At 46.0% G+C, this 16,612-nt stretch overlaps 1 protein-coding gene across 1 annotated transcript in view; it reads left to right on the top strand.

Moving 5' to 3' along the window:
* Positions 1-16,405, top strand: part of NINL (ninein like) — a 104,151-nt gene extending 87,746 nt beyond the window's left edge. Inside the window, 3 exon segments of the mRNA XM_023731357.1 lie at positions 2,112-2,270; positions 6,938-7,051; positions 15,673-16,405. Of these exon segments, the coding sequence (XP_023587125.1) occupies positions 2,112-2,270; positions 6,938-7,051; positions 15,673-15,864 (465 nt within the window). The 3' untranslated portion in view covers positions 15,865-16,405.
* Positions 16,406-16,612: the final 207 nt, after the last annotated feature.

A 16,612-nucleotide genomic window follows, 5' to 3' on the forward strand; every position in this document is an offset into this window, starting at 1 on the left:
ACATAATTTTATCCTTGCATTTTATATATCTGTTATTAAAAACCATGAAGGACAAAACAAAATTATCAAGCATGAATACCTTATTACTAGCTCTTCTGCAGTGCAAGTGAATGCAAGTTTAAAGTCAAAAAGGTGACCAAAATGATCACTACCAAGGAGCAGGTGTGATGCCCTGAGGGAGGCAGCATCACCTGTGCAGTGCTTGAGCCAGAAATGCACCACCCAAATCTGACCATAACAATGCATCAGACAAACCCAAAATGAGAAACATTCTATTCAAAGAGGGAGGAGGTGACAGTAGTTGTTAAAAAATGTCAACATCATAAAAGTGAAAGGCTGTGGAAATGCTCCAGACTCAAGGAGGCTAAGAGACAGGGCAGCTAAAGGCACTGCCCGGTCCAAGAGCACATCCTGCATGAGGGCAGGGGTGCCATCAGGACACTATGAAGTCAGCCAACAAAATCGTGGTGTGTGCGGTGGCTTCGGTTAAGTTTCCTGAAGTCAGTAACTTTGCCACAGCTCAGAAAAGAGCATTGTGTCTGTATTCATCCTAAAGAGCTCCAGTAGCAATGCAGATGGGGAGAAATATCATCAGTCAGCGAGGCTGGGAAAAGGGACTTGAATGTTGTTTGTATTAGTCCTACTCTTGCAACAGTTCTGCAAGTTTGAAGCTATTTCCAAATAAAGAGTTTAACTGTTAAAGATGAGTAGAAGAAAATCAACTAGTATTTTTATCCCAGGAGTTGAAGTGAGATAACATTTCTTACTATTGATGAAGTCAAGGCTGTAACTGGAGGACAGGTGAGTGTGCATCAGTACTGAAAAAAGTTTCAGTTTCCGAAATGTCGTGAACACAGTGAGAAGTTTATGTAGATATAGCTGATAGGAACTTATGACATAGTAGAGTCACTGCTGCATGCTGAATGCTGAAGTACTGGGAAAAGGACAGGTAGTGGACAATTTACAGAGAAGTGAATCCTCACAGGGAAAATGCATAGATTCCCTAACCTTGAATGGAACCCTAATGGAAAAAACCTTAAGGTACCATATACCACACCAATTGGTATAGAGTCGACTCTATCTCATGGCAACCACAAGTGTGCAGAGTAGAACTGTGCTCCATAAGGTTTTCAGTGGCTGATTTTTCCTAAGTGGATTGCTAGGCCTTTCTTCCAAGGTGACTCTGGGGGGACTCAAACCTCCAACTTTTCTGTTAGCAGCCCTCCGCGTTAACCATTTGTACTCCCCAAGGGCTCCTTAAGGTACCAATATGTGCTTATTAAACCCACACCAAAAAATAAAAATAAAATTATTCTGTTCATTGCCAGTGGCACTGAGAGGTTCAGAGGTGTTGGACAGCAACCTGGGAATACCCTGGATCTGTGATCACTCTGCCCCAAAAACTAGCTGCTGTGAAAAAAAGCAATTAAACAAAAAGGTAATCTGTATGAAGATCTTTATGACAAGTGACGGACAGTAACTGAAATCTCTGTGGTGAAAGACTGTGAGGAACTTACTAGCTGCTGTTGGAACATACAGTCATTCGTGCACCCACCCAGGAGACATCTGTCAGGCACCCTTGTCTGCGGAGCAGTGGTACTGAGATCACCGACACCCTGCTGCCAGCTAGGTTTGTGTGTTCAGGGGCAGAGATCAAAGGAGATTTTAAAGAGATTCATGTACTTTAAGTTTACTTTTATTTTCCTTAAAATAATATTAGAAACAACTGTGGAGGAAATGAGATTAAAAATGTAGAAGGCCTTCAGAATGGTGGTTTGAATGTTCTTCACATGTCCTCCTGGCTCTGGTGGTATAGATGTGTCTCATTTCTTCTCAGGAATAGAGCAGGTTTCTCAGCCTCAGCATTTGGGGCTGAATGAGTCTCTCTCATAGGGGCTTTCCAGTGCACTGTAGGATGTTTGTAGCATCCCTGGATGTCAGTAGCCACCCCTGCCTCCCTCAGTCGTGACAACCAAAATGCCTCCAGACATTGCCCAGTGTCTCACAGGGGCAACATCACCCCAACTGAGAACCACTGACATGATCTGAATTGAGTTGCTGGTGTAAAAAAATTCTTTTTCCAATCTTTGTTTTAACCCTTCTTGCTCTAGAGCCAGAAATATAAGTATCAAATGTCCCAGCTCAACTACAGAATCCTTCAGCTGGGCAGGGAGGTCTCTGCCTACCAGGCCCGAAACAAGAAGAACCAAGTCACCATTCAGCTGCTAACACAGAGGCTGGAGGAGGCAGGTCGCCAGGAAGAAGAGCAGGTCAGTGGGTGGAGCAGAGTGGGGACGTTAGAGAGGGAGCTCAGGGAACTGGAGACATGCACCACCCAACACATAACCAGCAATGTATATATAGCAAGAGTCTGAAGAATGTCATTAGGCTTTGACTTAATAATTCTACTTGTGGGAAGGAATTTTACGCAAGAGCATTGTGGAAAGATGTAGCTGTAAGTATTTTCATTGCTGAGGTATTTATGATAACAAAACTCAAACTCAGCTTGAATCATCAAGAGTTGGTGAATGTGTCAGTAAGTTATGGTGTTTTTCAGTAGTATTGTGGCATGAGGAAGTGCTCAGGACTACTGAAAATGAAAGCTTAGCGTATAATGCCATCTGCTTTCTGATCCAGTCACATCAACAGGGATGTGTGTAGAAAAAGGGCTAAGGGATCGTAAGTGTTGATTGTAGGAAAAGGGCTAAGGGATTGTAAGTATTGATCGTGGTCCTCTGGATGGTGGAGTCATGGGTGATTTAAATTTTGTAAATTTTGGTTTTCTGTAATTTTCTGAAGTTTCTGCATTATACCAGACTGCTAAGGTGTTTCTTGCATTTGTGAAATTGATCTTTTAAAAACAGGGTGACCAAATCCAAAAACTCAGACTTGAACCTGAACACGAGTCAGGAATGTCAGAGCTTAAAGTTGTCACAGTCCCCACTGGGAGAGGCACTTGAGAGTTTCGGGGTCAGGTAGGTGTGCGGGCGCCTGAGGAGCAGGGTGCAGCCTCTGCCATGAGATGAAATTCAGAGCTGACAGTGTTTCCAGAGCTTGTCCAGCACAGAGAGGTAACGGAGCTGGCCAGGGCCACACAGCAGTTGGGCCCTCACCAGTACAGGACTGAAGTTGCTTGAAGAGCTGTGTCTCATTTTACTCATGGGGAGGACAGTACACAGGGCCTTTGGGTGCACTCCTCTGCAGAACTGAGGAGCTGTGGAAACACTGAGGCTGCCTCTGAGACATGGTAGGAGTGGCTCAGAACCAGGCATTGGGGCTGGACCAGTCAGAGGGTGGCATAATCCCTGTTTTAAGAAGCATAGTGGTACCCTGCCATTCTGTTCCTGGCCACACTCTCCCCTGCAGGGCAATGCAGCCACGACTCCTCACGCTTTTGTGGGCAGGCACCTCCCCTGCGCCAGTCTGTTGCCTGCTGGCCCCAAGACGCAGAGTAGACAGACCCACAGGCAAGAAGCTGCCAGTCTGTGGAGGGCACACACTCCAGGGGGCTCCTATGTGCATGGTACAGGGCCAGAGACCTGGAAGTGGGATGTCCAGAGGAGGTGGGAAGGAGAGCAGGAGTCCCACAGGGAGAAGGGGGTGCTGTGGGCCCGGGGCCACCACAAATGCAGACATCCAGGAACTGAGCCATTCCTTCTGCTGGCTGGAGCAGGAGTGAGGAACAAAGGGATAGCGAGAGACTGTGGTGGTTGGGTCATAGACCCAACTTTCTCCTCAACCTCACTCGGCTGTCCCATCTGAGTCCCTCCTTTGAACCTTTTTGCCCCTATCCCTTGGCCCTGGCCCCAAGTCCAGGGGCTGGATTTGGCCCTGGTCCCTTCCAGATTGCTGAGGCTCAGCTGGGCTTGGGGTACCACAGCGTCTGGTGAGGTACTGCATGAGGCTACTGTGGGTCCTCAGCCCCCCACTGTAAGCAAGCAGCTTCCCAGAAAGGCCTCTAAGTATTTGAGGCTCTTCTCCTGCAGGTTTATTTCTCTATTTTTAGGGCTGAAAGGAACTTAGAGAAGTTTAAGTCCTTTAGGGCTAAGGAGTGAGACCCAGCTGAGAAAGCAGGCCCTTTTCCAGCTCCAGCCGTGCAGAAGGTGCTGAACAGGCTCCAGAAAGGAGCCCACGCCCTCCCAGGGGCTGCCCTGTTCGCTGCAGGTACCATGGGCAGAAAAGCAGCTTGTTTAAGTGCCTCCTGCTCCTTTTTCCTGACTTAGAGGAGTACCCCCAGAACCACGTGTGTGAATTTTGGTGACATCCTTAAGGTTAGGTCAGGGAAGCAGAGCAGCTGACAGGGTGGTTATGGAAACTCTTGGGGAAAAAGCAGGCTTCTCCAAGGGGTGGTGTGGCAAGGAGGTATAGTGCTGACCATGGCGGCCGCGTGGGCAGAGACCAGTGTCGTCACCTTCGTCTCGCCTGGGCCTGGCTCAGCGCAGAGGCAACGCCCTAAGGACTTGGCTCACAAAGCAGATTAGACAGGTATGAGCAGGGGGCAGGGCTGGCTGGGTTCAGCATCCTGGGAAGGGGGAGACGCCAGTGCAGGGCTCGCAAGGGCCCACTGCAGGCCCGCTGCAGGCCTAGCTCAGAGTGGTGGGCGGGCAGGGTCCTTTGGAGAAGCCCTTGTTCTGGTCCTACATAATGGCATAACTGACACTCCCACTCTTAGTGAGTGACTCATGACATCTTTCCCGGCTCTGTGAGCTGGCTGCATTTGGCTGGGAGCCCCATCTGGGCTCTCCTGTGGCTGCAGTCAGATGGATAGGTGGGGCTGGGCTGGCAGTGATCCTGGCTGATGACTCAGCCTGGTGGGGCTGCCGGCTCGAGCACCTGCCGTGGCCTCTCAGGAGGTGTTCCAAGAGGGGAGACAAAAGCTGCTCCTAGCCAAGTGAGCCCTAAAGACCAGCAGATTGGTGGGGGAGGCAAAGGACCCCACCTCACAGTGGGAGAGTAGCAATGCATTCAGGTGGGGAGGGGTCGGTGCCTGCCTCATTAGAGGCTCACAACCAGGCCTGAGCGCCCAGGAAGCAGAAGTTCCTCGTCTTCCTGGCTGTGATGGCATCAGTGTTGGGGAGGTTTCCTCCCCTTTTCATGTTACAAACAGGGTTCTCTGGAGCTGGCCTGGCCTTGCTTGTTGAGAAGGAAGTGAGAAGGACTCTGATGGAATTCAGTTCAGCAGTTTAGGGAATGCCCTCCCTGCGCAGAGGCCTCCCATTTCATCAGATAGGCCAGTCGAAGGGGAGGGTTCAAAACCCAGGACACCTGTCTAGAGGAGGCAGTACGAAGCGTGGGAGCGTGTAGCTGGGACTAGTAGGGAACATCAAAGACCCAGGATTGGGGGCATCTGTCCCATTCTCAGAGTGGGTGGCCACTGGATTTCAGCTGGAGGGTCTGTGGGGCTGTAGATTCCCACACCCAGGCCTTATCACTGAGCACTGGGGGCCACAAATGCAAATTGTTTATAGGGCCCTGAAGGTGATGTGTGGCGAGGCGGTGGGTGAGGCAGCGGGCGTGGTAGGTGAGAGGGAGGGAGGACCAAGGCCCTGTGCAGAGGCCATTGTGGCCTCAGGGTACGGCCCCGTGCTACTCCTGCGTTTAAATAAAAGCCAGCACATGAATCTTCCCAGTTTTTTTGTTTTGTTTTGGTTTTTCCAGTGTAAAACTTCAGTTGTTGTGAGACCTGCACTTCAGTTAACTTTATCTTTGCCTAATTCATTGTTGAATGCTTGCCTAATTTGAAATAGACTTAATTTCTTAGAGCAGTTTTAGGTTTACAGAGAAATTGTGCAGGAAGTAGAGTTCCCATCTACTCTGTTTTCCTCGGGCAGTTTCTCCTGTTACTAACATCTTACATTAGCGGGGTGCATTTGTTACAGTTGGTGAGCCAGTATTGATAGGGTACGATTAATTAAAGGTCCCTGGCTGGCGCAAACAGTTCATACTGGACTACTAACCTAAAGGCTGGTGATAAAAACTAAACTGGTTGCTGTCAAGTTGATTTTGACTCATGGCAACCGCATGTGTTTACAGAGTAGAAGTGCTCCTTAGGGTTTCTTGGCTATAATCTTTACAGAAGCAGATCACAGCCAAGAAAACCTTGTGGAGCACTTCTGCTCTGTAAACATATGGGGTTGTCATGAGCCAGAATTAACTCAATGGCAATGAGTTTTATTATTATTATTAACTAAAGTCCATAGTTCACATTAGGGTTCACTCTTTGTGTTTCCTGTGGATTTTGACAAATCCATGTTGTGTGCCCAAGATTACAGTTTCCTGCAGAACAGCTTCACTGCCTTTAAAATACTCTTCTCCACCTGCTCATCCCTCTGAATCCCCCTGAACCCCTGGCAATCACTGACCTTCTCACTGTCTCTGTAATTTTGCTTTTTGTCATGTAGTTGGAATCATACAGTGTGTAGCTTTTTCAGGCTGGTTTCTTTCACTTAACAATATGCATTTAAGGTTTCTTCTTGTCTTTTTATGGCTTGATAGCTCATTTTTTTTTATTGCTGAATAATATTCCATTGTATAGCTGTGCCACAGTTTGGTTATCCATTCACCTATTGAAGGACATCTCGGTTGCTTCCAATTTTTGGCAATTATAAATAAAGTTATTATAAACATTTGTGTGCAGGTTTTTATGTGGACATACATTTTCAGCTCATTTGGGTAAATACTTAGGAGTGCAGTTGCTGAATCATATGGTAAGCCTATGTTTAGCTTTGTAAGGAACCACCAGACTGTCTGATGTCTGCACAGAGCACCATGCCCTGTGGCTCCTGGTAGAGGACTTGTTAGCATTCCACGTACAGACAGAGGCTTATAGCTAGCTGCTCTTAGACTTGTCCATTGCAGCCGAATGCCGTTTTAAATGCATCTTGAAGTGATTTCTTTTAAAACATAAATGATTGATCTGTAACTTTCCTTGTGGCAGGAAGAACATGAGGAACAGCTGAGAGACACAAAAGAGCGGGTGGGAGAGATGGAAATGATCTTGAAGAACGTGGAAATGCTCCTACAAGAAAATGTGGATGAGCTGAAGAGCCAGGTGAGTGATGGGCTCCTGTCGTTTCCACACACACATCCTCTTTTTGCACATTTCTTCCTCGTGGGTGTTCACACAGCTGGTGTAGGAAGAGACTGTCTTGTCACAGACTCAGGGACTCCATGCTCATTAGGAACCACTCAACCTAGGACTCTGTCTAAACTTCATACTTGAATGTAAAGTGTTTTTTCAGTGTTCATAATTAAAAACAATCAATAGAAAAAGAGCAGATTTTACTAAATGTATAACCTAATCCATTGCCATCGAGTCGATTTCAACTCATAGCAACCCCATAGGACAGAGTAGAACTGCCCCATAGGGTTTCTAAGGAGCGGCTGGTAGATTTCAACTGCCAGCCATTTGGTTAGTAGCCGAGCTCTTAAGCACTGTGCCACCAGGGCTCCACTAAATATATACCCTACACTGTATTTGTGTATTGTACTTATTTTCTTTTGAGAATTGCTTTAGGATTTATTTTTTGAGGTGTTCTCATAATCTCCAGGAGGCTATTCATTCATTCATTCATCAGTCAGTCATTCAGCAAATGCTTACTGAGCACCTACTGTGTGCCAAGGCATTGTTGTAAGTAGACCTGAGACGAACAAGACTAAGTCTCTGCCTCATGGCGCTTACATTCTGGAGGTAGAGACAGCTGATGAGAAGACTGTGCAGGTGCTCTGAAGAAAGCACACTCCCCTGGACTGTAGCATCAAGGTGACGGGGGACCACCCTGCAGAGATGAGGCACCTGAATGGTGACCCAGCATGATCCCTTAGCGGGGGGGAAGGACATTGCTCACTGGTGGACTGTCCTGTGCCTTGTAGGATACTTGGCACCCCTACCGACAGGTGCTAAATACCAGCAGCATCCCCTAATCACTGGATAGCCATAAAAAGATGCCCACACATTTCTGCCTCCCTGCTTGTAGCTGTGGGCAAGCAGTCTCTGCCCCTGCAAAAGGTGCCCCTCCACTGAGCACCAGACACCGTGCCTGTGATGGCTCTGTCCTCCTCCTGCCCTCTCCCCTCCTTCTCCTGTCTCTCGCCTCCCCTCCCCATCTCCTCTCCCTTCCCTACTCCTTTGTATCTCCCCCTTGCCTGGAAGCCTCCCTGCCATCAGTATGCAAACCTGATCTTAAAGAACCCCACCTCCCTGCTCCTCTTTACATGAATACGCTTCAGAGGTCATCTGTGCTAACAGCCCCACTGGCCTCCCCTCCATTCTCTTCTCAATGGCTTAGTCACTGTTACTCCTCCCTCCCTGGGTCCACACCTAATCCAGCAGCTCAGACTTCACAATGGACACCGACTCCAAGCACTCGCACCCCCACTGCTCCCATGCTGGTCTAAGCCCCCTCATCTTTTTGCCATCTCTCCGGTTTCCCTCTTTCTACCCTCGCACTCCTGCCCAGATCTATGCTGAGCACAGGAGCTGCAGCACTCCTTCCAAAGCACAACTGAGATCCTGTCTCCTTGGCTCAGACCCTACGGTGCGTTCCCATCTCCCTCGGAGTAAAAGCCAACCTTGTCACAGTGGCCTCCAAGGTTCTGCTGGATTTAGTGCTTGTCCCTGCTCTGACTCCCTCACCATCTATGTCCCCCCACCACCATGCCCCACCAGCTACAGTGGCTGTCTGCTGTCCCCAATCACCCCAGGTACACACCAGCCTCAAGACCATTGCACTTTCTCTTCCCACTACGTGGATGGTCTCTAGACTCACTCTTGCCCTATTCAGGGCTCTGTTCACATGTCACTTTACAGAGAAGGCCCCTTGGTTCCTGTCTTAGTCTGGGTTGTCTAGAGGAGCAAAACCAGTGAAGCGTATATGTAAATATAGAGAGAGATTTACTTCATGGAAATGGTTCACACAATTGGAGGGGCTGACAAGTCCTAAACCCATGGGTCCAGTGGTAGGCTGGAGACCTCTGCTGGCTCACAGGGTAGCGGGGGCTGGTGAATTCAAGATCTGCAGGTCAGGCAGTAGGCTGGAGACTTCTACAGGTTTATGTCCCAATAACCACAGGTTAGGCAATGAGAAGAGTGTAGTGTCTAGAGAGCAAGCAAACTTTGCCAGAACATCCATTTATATACTAGAGGCAGGCCACAACCCCAAGGCAATTCCCCCTTTGAACTGATTGGCTGCTTATATCAGATCACAAAATGGAAGGTGATTTATGGAAGAGCACCTGCCAAACCATTGAGAATCATAGCTTAGCCAAGTTGACACATAACATTAACCATCCTTGTTAAGTTGGCATCTATACACATTTTCTTAAACCATACATAATCTCCAAATAAATATAATGATAAAGTCATACTTGTCCCTAACATGATGTAATTAATATGGATTCAACTGAAAACACACTAGCACCTTCTACATCTTGTATTTTATAATAAGTAATGGGATAAGGAAGGGAAGAAAACAAAGAAATTTCATACACACACACATATAACAAAACAAGGAAGAAATACTCATAATAATTACAGTCCTCATTTCTGCAACTGGTCACGTGTTTGTAGCAGGTATTTAGAACTACCTTCTTTACCCGCTCCACATTCCGTTTCCCCTCAGCAAGCACCTCAGCTATTCATGGTTTTTCATTTGGTGGGGTGACCCAAACCTTCATTCCTTTAGGGTCTGGGCCATTAGTAATGTTGGAATTGGGTTGCTATAGTTTTCCATTGACTTTAATCAGAGGACATGGTAGTATTAAGAGACGCCCTAAGGGATCTCCTATATTCTAGACATACTCTTCTTTACCTCCATTACGTAATAAGAATCCAATTTCCACTTGATAATCAGAATCAATCACACCAGCCAGTACCCTACTTTGCCTGTTGATCCAGAGGGCATAAGGAGCCCAAAGTGGCCAGGTGGCATTTGTAACTTCCAGTTCAGTGGAATCAGTGTTGTGTCTCCTGGTGGGAGCATTCTTCTCTTTGGAAGCAAGACCTCTAGACAAGCAGAGCATAGGGTCATGGGGAAAGGAAGCAGAAATTTTAGGAGTGGGTTACTAGGGATAATAGTGATGCCACTCCCATTGCCACCCTTGGTTCCTGGACCTGTGAATCCTGGCTATGGGAGAAACAGCACCATATATTGGATGCTGATTTAGAGAATATACAGCCTCTGGAGAATATTATCCCAGGCCTGCAAGGTACTGCCACCTAGCGCCATCATTCTATTAAGCCAGCTGCTTTAGAATGATGGGAAACATAGTAAGACCAGTGAATTCCATGAGCACGGGCCCATTGCTGCACTTTATTTGCTGTGCCATGAGCCTCTTGATCTCCTAGGCAGTGCTTGTGGGATATCATGACGGTGGATAAGGCATTCTGTAAGTCCATGGATGGTAGTTTTGGCAGAAGCATTGCATTCAGGGAAGGCAAATCCATATCCAGAGTAAGTGCCTATCCCAGTAAGAACAAAATGTTGCCCTTTCCATGATAGAAGCGGTCCAATGTAATGAACCTGCCACCAGGTTACTGGCTGATTGTCCCGAGGAATGGTGCCATACTGGGGACTCAGTGTTGATTTCTGCTGCTGACAGATTGGGCACTCAGCAGTGGCTCTAGCCAAGTTGGCCTTGATGAGTAGAAGTCCATGTTGCTGTGCCCATGCATAACCTCCATCCCTGCTACCATGGCCACTTTGTTCATGAGCCCATTGGGCAATGACAGGAGTGGCTGGGAAAATGAGGCTGGCTGGTATCCACAGAAAGCATCATTCTATCCACTTGACTGTTCATATTCTCTGCCGAGGTCACCCTTTGATAAACATTCATATGAGTCACAAATATCTTTACTTCCTTGGCTCATTCAGAGAGGTATATCCACATACCTCTTCCCCATACCTCCTTGTCACCAATTTTCCAATCATGTTCCTTTCAAGTCCCTAACCATCCAGCCAAACCATTGGCCACAGCCCATGAATCAGCATTCACTTTCACATCTGACCATTTCTCCTTCCAAGCAAAATGAACAACCAGATGCACTGCTGAAAATTCTGGCCACTGGGAGGATTTCCCTTCACCACTGTCCTTCAGGAAAGTACCAGAAAAGGGCTGCAGTGTTGCAGTTGGACACTTTCAAGTGGTGCCTGCATATTGCACAGAACCATCTGTAAACCAGGCATGAGTTTTCTCTTCCTCAGTCAACTGATCATAAGGAACTCCCCATGAGGCCATAGTTATAGACTGAGAGAAGGAAGGTAATGTAACAGGAGTGCAGACCACGGGCATTTGATGATGGAGTGCTGCTGTGCACATTCATCTTTATGATTCTGTGCATCAGACAATACCCAGTTTATAATGGGCAGCTCAGGCTGCATGGTCTACTAAGGCCTAGTAACAAGCCATAAGCTGTTTTGCAAAAGGAGAGTAGTTATCTGCAGAGGATAGCAGGGCTTTGCTTCAAAATCCTAAGGGCCTATGCTGTGATTTGCCAATAGGGGTCTGCCAAAGACTCCAAACAGCACCTCTGTCTGCCACTGACACTTCAAGCACTATTAGATCAGCTAGATCTTAAGGCTCAAGTGTGACGGCAGCTTGCACAGCAGCCTGGGCCTGTTGAAGAGCCTTCTCTTGTTCTGGGTCCTACTCAAAACTACCTGCTTTTTGAGTCACTTAGTAATACTCCAGAGCTGAACATACAGATGAGGGATATGTTGCCTTCATAATCCAAAGAGACCCACCAGGTGTTTTGCCTCCTTTTTAGTTGTAGGAGGGGCCAGATGCAACAACTTACTCTTCACCTTAGAAGGACTATTTTAACATGCCCCACACCTCTGGACCCCTAGAAATTTCAGTGAGGGTGGAAGGCTCCAGAATTTTTGTCAGGTTAATTTCTCACCCTCTGGTACACAAATATCTTACCAATAATTCTAGAGTTATTTATACTTCTTCCTTATTAGGTCCAGTCAGCATAATGTCATCAATGTAATGGACCATGTGATGTCTTGTGGAAGGGGAAGGCGATGAAGGTCCTCCTCGCAAACTAAATTATGACATAGTGCTGGAGAGTTGATATACCTCTTTGGTAGGACGGTGAAGATGTATTGCATTGGCCAGATCAGTAGCTGCATACTAGGTACCAGATGTATTAATTTGCTCAAGCAATGAGACCACATCTGGAATAGCAGCTGTAATTAGAGTCACCGCCTATTTTCTGCACAGGTCAAATAGGCAACTTGAATGGGGATATGGTGGAAATTACCACCCCAGCATCCTTCAAGTCCTTGGTGGTGGCAGTAATTTCTGCAATCCCTCCAGGAGTGCGGTATTGCTTTTGTTTTACTGTTTTTTTAGGGGCAGTCCTACTGGCTTCCACTTGGCTTTTCCTACTATAATAACTCTTACTCCATATGTCAGGGATCAAGTGTGGGGGTTCTGCCAGTTGCTGAGTATGTCTATTCCAGTTATGCGTTCTGCAACTGGGGAAATCACTACAGGATAGTTTGGGGTACCACTGTGAGACAGACCTGAGCTAAGACTCCATGAAGAACCTGACCTCCATATGCCCCACTCTGACTGGTAGGTCACAGTGATGTTTTGGGTCTCCTGGAATTAACGTCAATTCAGAGCCAGTGTCCAGTAATCCTTGAAAAGTCTGATTATTTCCTTTTCCACAGTGAAGAGTGACTCTCATAAAAGATGGTAGATCCCTTCAGGGAAGCCGGGGAGAAAGATTAACAACATAAAGTTTGGTAGTGTAGTGGGGCCCTTCTTCAAGGGGACTTAGCCTCCCTTCATTCAAGGGGGTGTGGGTCTGTAAACCCCATGACACTCTATTTTGGTGATTCAAGTTAGACTGCCATTCATTTGACCTAGAATTCTTCTGCTTGTACAGATCAAGTAAATAGTAGATTTCCCATCTGTTTCACTCCTAGGGACTCCATGACTAAGTAGCCAATGCCATAAGTCCATATGAGTCAGACTATTCTGATTACAGCTTTGACTCTGCTGTCCATTATGGTAACCACACCCACCTTGTCTTTGGTGATTAAGTGCTGTCACTTGGCCCCTGCCACCCTAGGATACAATCATCCCCATTGTAGTTAGGTTTTCCAGTTCAGTGAGGTCAATTTCCAATGTAATATCCACCCTACATAGAAGAACAATCGTAGCAGTCTTCAAGGATTCTGGGGCTCCATTCACAAATTTATTCCTCACAATTGTGGTGACAGGTGTATCCTCTGGGCACTCCCTGGGTGGGTAGGTGGGTACAACATGATAAATTCACTCTAACACTAATTTGCTTAAGCCTTTGGATACCTCGGCCAGTGTACCAAGGCAGTTCCGGCATTTCAACTTCATTTAGTGTAGGTCACCTCTTAGTCCATGTTTCTGTCAACCAATCAAATAAACTATTAGGTTCTTTTCTGACCCCTTGAGCTGAAATGATGAAGGAAGTATCTCTGCTTAGTGAGCCCATAGCAATAAATTCAGACTGATCCCACTTTATGTTCTTTGCACCATTATCCCACACCCTTGGTAGCCATTCCCACACATATTCCCCAGATTTCTGTTTGTATCCATTAAAAAAATCAAGCAACTCTTTTAGAGTGTGGCATACCTCCTCATGGGTCATATTTTATACCTCACGTCTTGGGGCACACTGGGACTTCAGTCTAGTTATAGATCTAGAAGCAAAAATGAGTGGTAAGAGTGGGTTCTGGGGACATGCAGTGATGTCTTGCATGGCATTTTCCTCAGGTGGCACCTCAGGCAATGCCTTACACAATGACTTCTCAGACACATCTGGGTTAGTCTCTTCAGATGGGGGTAGAAGGGCTGGTTCTGCTGGCAAAGGTGATTCAGCAGAATTTAGGGTCTCAGTGTCCCCCATATCTGCCCACATTTCCCCATCCCAATTTTCAGGATCTCATTTCCTCCTGATCTGTGCCCTCACATTAACTTCAGACACCTTTCAAGGTTGGGGATGCAATTGACATTGTAATTTAGGCACTCGTGGAATAAGACTCTTAGTTTTCAGCAATATCAACTCTTTACTGTAAGGAATAAGGCTTTCTTTCAGGACACAAATAACAGCTTTCAGGTCCTTTATGCAGTGCTTCAGCTGGGACTTTGAAGCCCTGACCTCATCCTTTCCTTTCTCCACGTTGTCTAGCGAAAGTAGGAGAACCAGCCAGCTTTATTATACTTGTCAGTTTAACAAAATTGTTGAAAGGTATCAAATACACAGATACCCAGAGCCTTGTCTCTCACAAATATTTGATCTAATGGTAGTGATATTTTGCATATCTTTATTGCCATCTCATGCTATGGATTAGCAGTGCCCTCTTTATTACTGGAAATAAAGTAATTAGTGCCTTTAAATCTAGCCAGACTTGGAACCAGTTTAGAAAACTCATCCTTAAGATTTTTGTTCCTCTGGAATCACTCTTGGTACCGAATGTCTTAGTCTGGGTTCTCTAGAGGAGCAAAACCGGTGATATATATATATAAATATAGAGAGAGAGATTTCCTTCATGGAAATGGTTGACACAATTGTAGGGGCTGGCAAGTCCCAAATCCGTGTGTCCAGTAGTAGGCTGGAGTCCTCTCTGGGCTTATGGGGTTGCGAGGCTGGCGAATGTAAGATCTGCAGGTCAGGTAGTAAGCTGGAGACTTCAGCAGGCTTACATTCCAAGAACCAGAGGTCAGGCAAAAAGAAGAGTGCAGGGTCAAGAGAGAACAACCTTCACCAGCACATCCAGTAATATAATGGAAGCAGGCCACACCCCCAGGGCAACTCCCCTTTCAACTGATTGGCTGTTCACATCAGATCACAAAATGGAAGGTATTACATTGTGGAAGAGCACATGCCAGACCACTGAGAATCATAGCCTAGCCAAGCTGACATAACATAACCATCACAGTTCCCCCAACCAAAATAGCAGCCCCTCCTCCTGCTTGGTATTCTCTTCTTAGCACTTCTCCCACCTACCATACCACGTTTGCTTCTTATTGGTCTCCTGCTGTTAGAATATGTGCTGCACAGTGCAGACTGTGCTCACCGCTGCTTTACCAGTGCTGGAGCAGGGCTGGCACACAGGGGGACTTAGTGACCATTTGTTCAACAAGTGAATATGGTGTTGACTTAGCCCCATGCTGGGATCCCTGTGCCCTCGTATTTTGAATGAGGTTGGTGCCAAGGCTAGCGTGTCCACTTGCACACATCTGTGAAGCCATGTGTGTACAGCAGCCCACTCACACCCCAGGCAGCAGCGGCAGGGTCAGTGCCACAGTGAGTCCTGGGTGACGGTGCAGGGTGGTAGAGTATGCTGAGATGAACCAAACTTGTTGGCATTCTTGGCAATTTTGTTGTTTTGCATTGCACTGAATAACAGCCTTTCAGAAGTCTGTTGATTTTGGTCTTTTAGGTCTTTATTTCATGTTAAAATGATTCTCACAATTTCCCTTAAATTTCCTCTACTACAAAGTTCATCACATTCTCAATTTCCTGCCTCACTTCAGAGTAAAAAGAATTGTCGTTACATACAATATTTGTGTCAGATCCATAAGGACCTAAAATCATTTCAACAAATGTGGAAGGGTATGGGGGAGGGGGCAAGCATTCCTGCACCTGACTCACCGTAAAGTGTGACTCTCTTCCCTCTCTAGTTTGAAAAAAACACAAAGTCTAATTTGCTGCTCAAGGAGCTTTATGTGGAGAATGCACACCTGATGAAAGCCTTACAGGTCACTGAAGAGAGGCAGAGAGGGGCTGAGAAAAACAACCTCATCTTGGAAGAAAAAATCAGAGCTCTCAACAAATTAATCAGTAAGATTGCTCCAACATCTCTCTCTGTGTAGACTGCTTGTTTTCCTAGAATTCGTTCTGAAAAGAACATCTTTTAAAACTAAGCCACTGTGATGCCATAATTTTCTGTGGCTCATTGGTCATGCATCCTCAAGAATATGAGGATTGTGATTCTTGGCTCAATCCAGAAACCTCTTTCAAATGTCTACTCTGTGCCATATGGTGGGGAAATATACATGTTGGACAAGAACACATTTTTATAAAATTCCTAATTTTGCCACTCACTGGTGAAACATTATGGAGACTCTCAGCAAGGAGTGACTTCAGAGAAAATGGGTTAAAATAAATTTAATTCCAATGTTGTCCTTTTTACTTTGGCTGCAAAGATTAAAATGCAAAATTAGTGCTCTGTACAGCTTTACCGTTTTGTTATTACTGCTTTGGCTTAGATTACAATTCTTAATTGTAGGTCTGTGCAAACATTCCAGAAAAGCATCATTCCATGAACTGTTAACAATACAGGAGGAGAAACTCTTTCTTTAGGAACCACTCCACCACGTGTGGATATTTGCACAGGGATAGGCCTGTGGACTTGGGGATGATGTATTTATTACAGATGTAATATTTGGTTCATTGAAATGTCTTCACACTGGAAATTGTACTATATGTAAAAAAAAAAATGTAGAAGTATGGTTTTATATATAAAAACTATGGTTGTTTGGTTTATCTGAATGTACTATTGTGACATGAAAAGAGTCACTATATTTGCAATAGACTTTTTTCTATTAAAAAACTGAATTA

Source organism: Trichechus manatus, unplaced genomic scaffold, assembly GCF_000243295.1.
Source record: "Trichechus manatus latirostris isolate Lorelei unplaced genomic scaffold, TriManLat1.0 scaffold00042, whole genome shotgun sequence".
Lineage (NCBI taxonomy): Eukaryota > Metazoa > Chordata > Mammalia > Sirenia > Trichechidae > Trichechus > Trichechus manatus.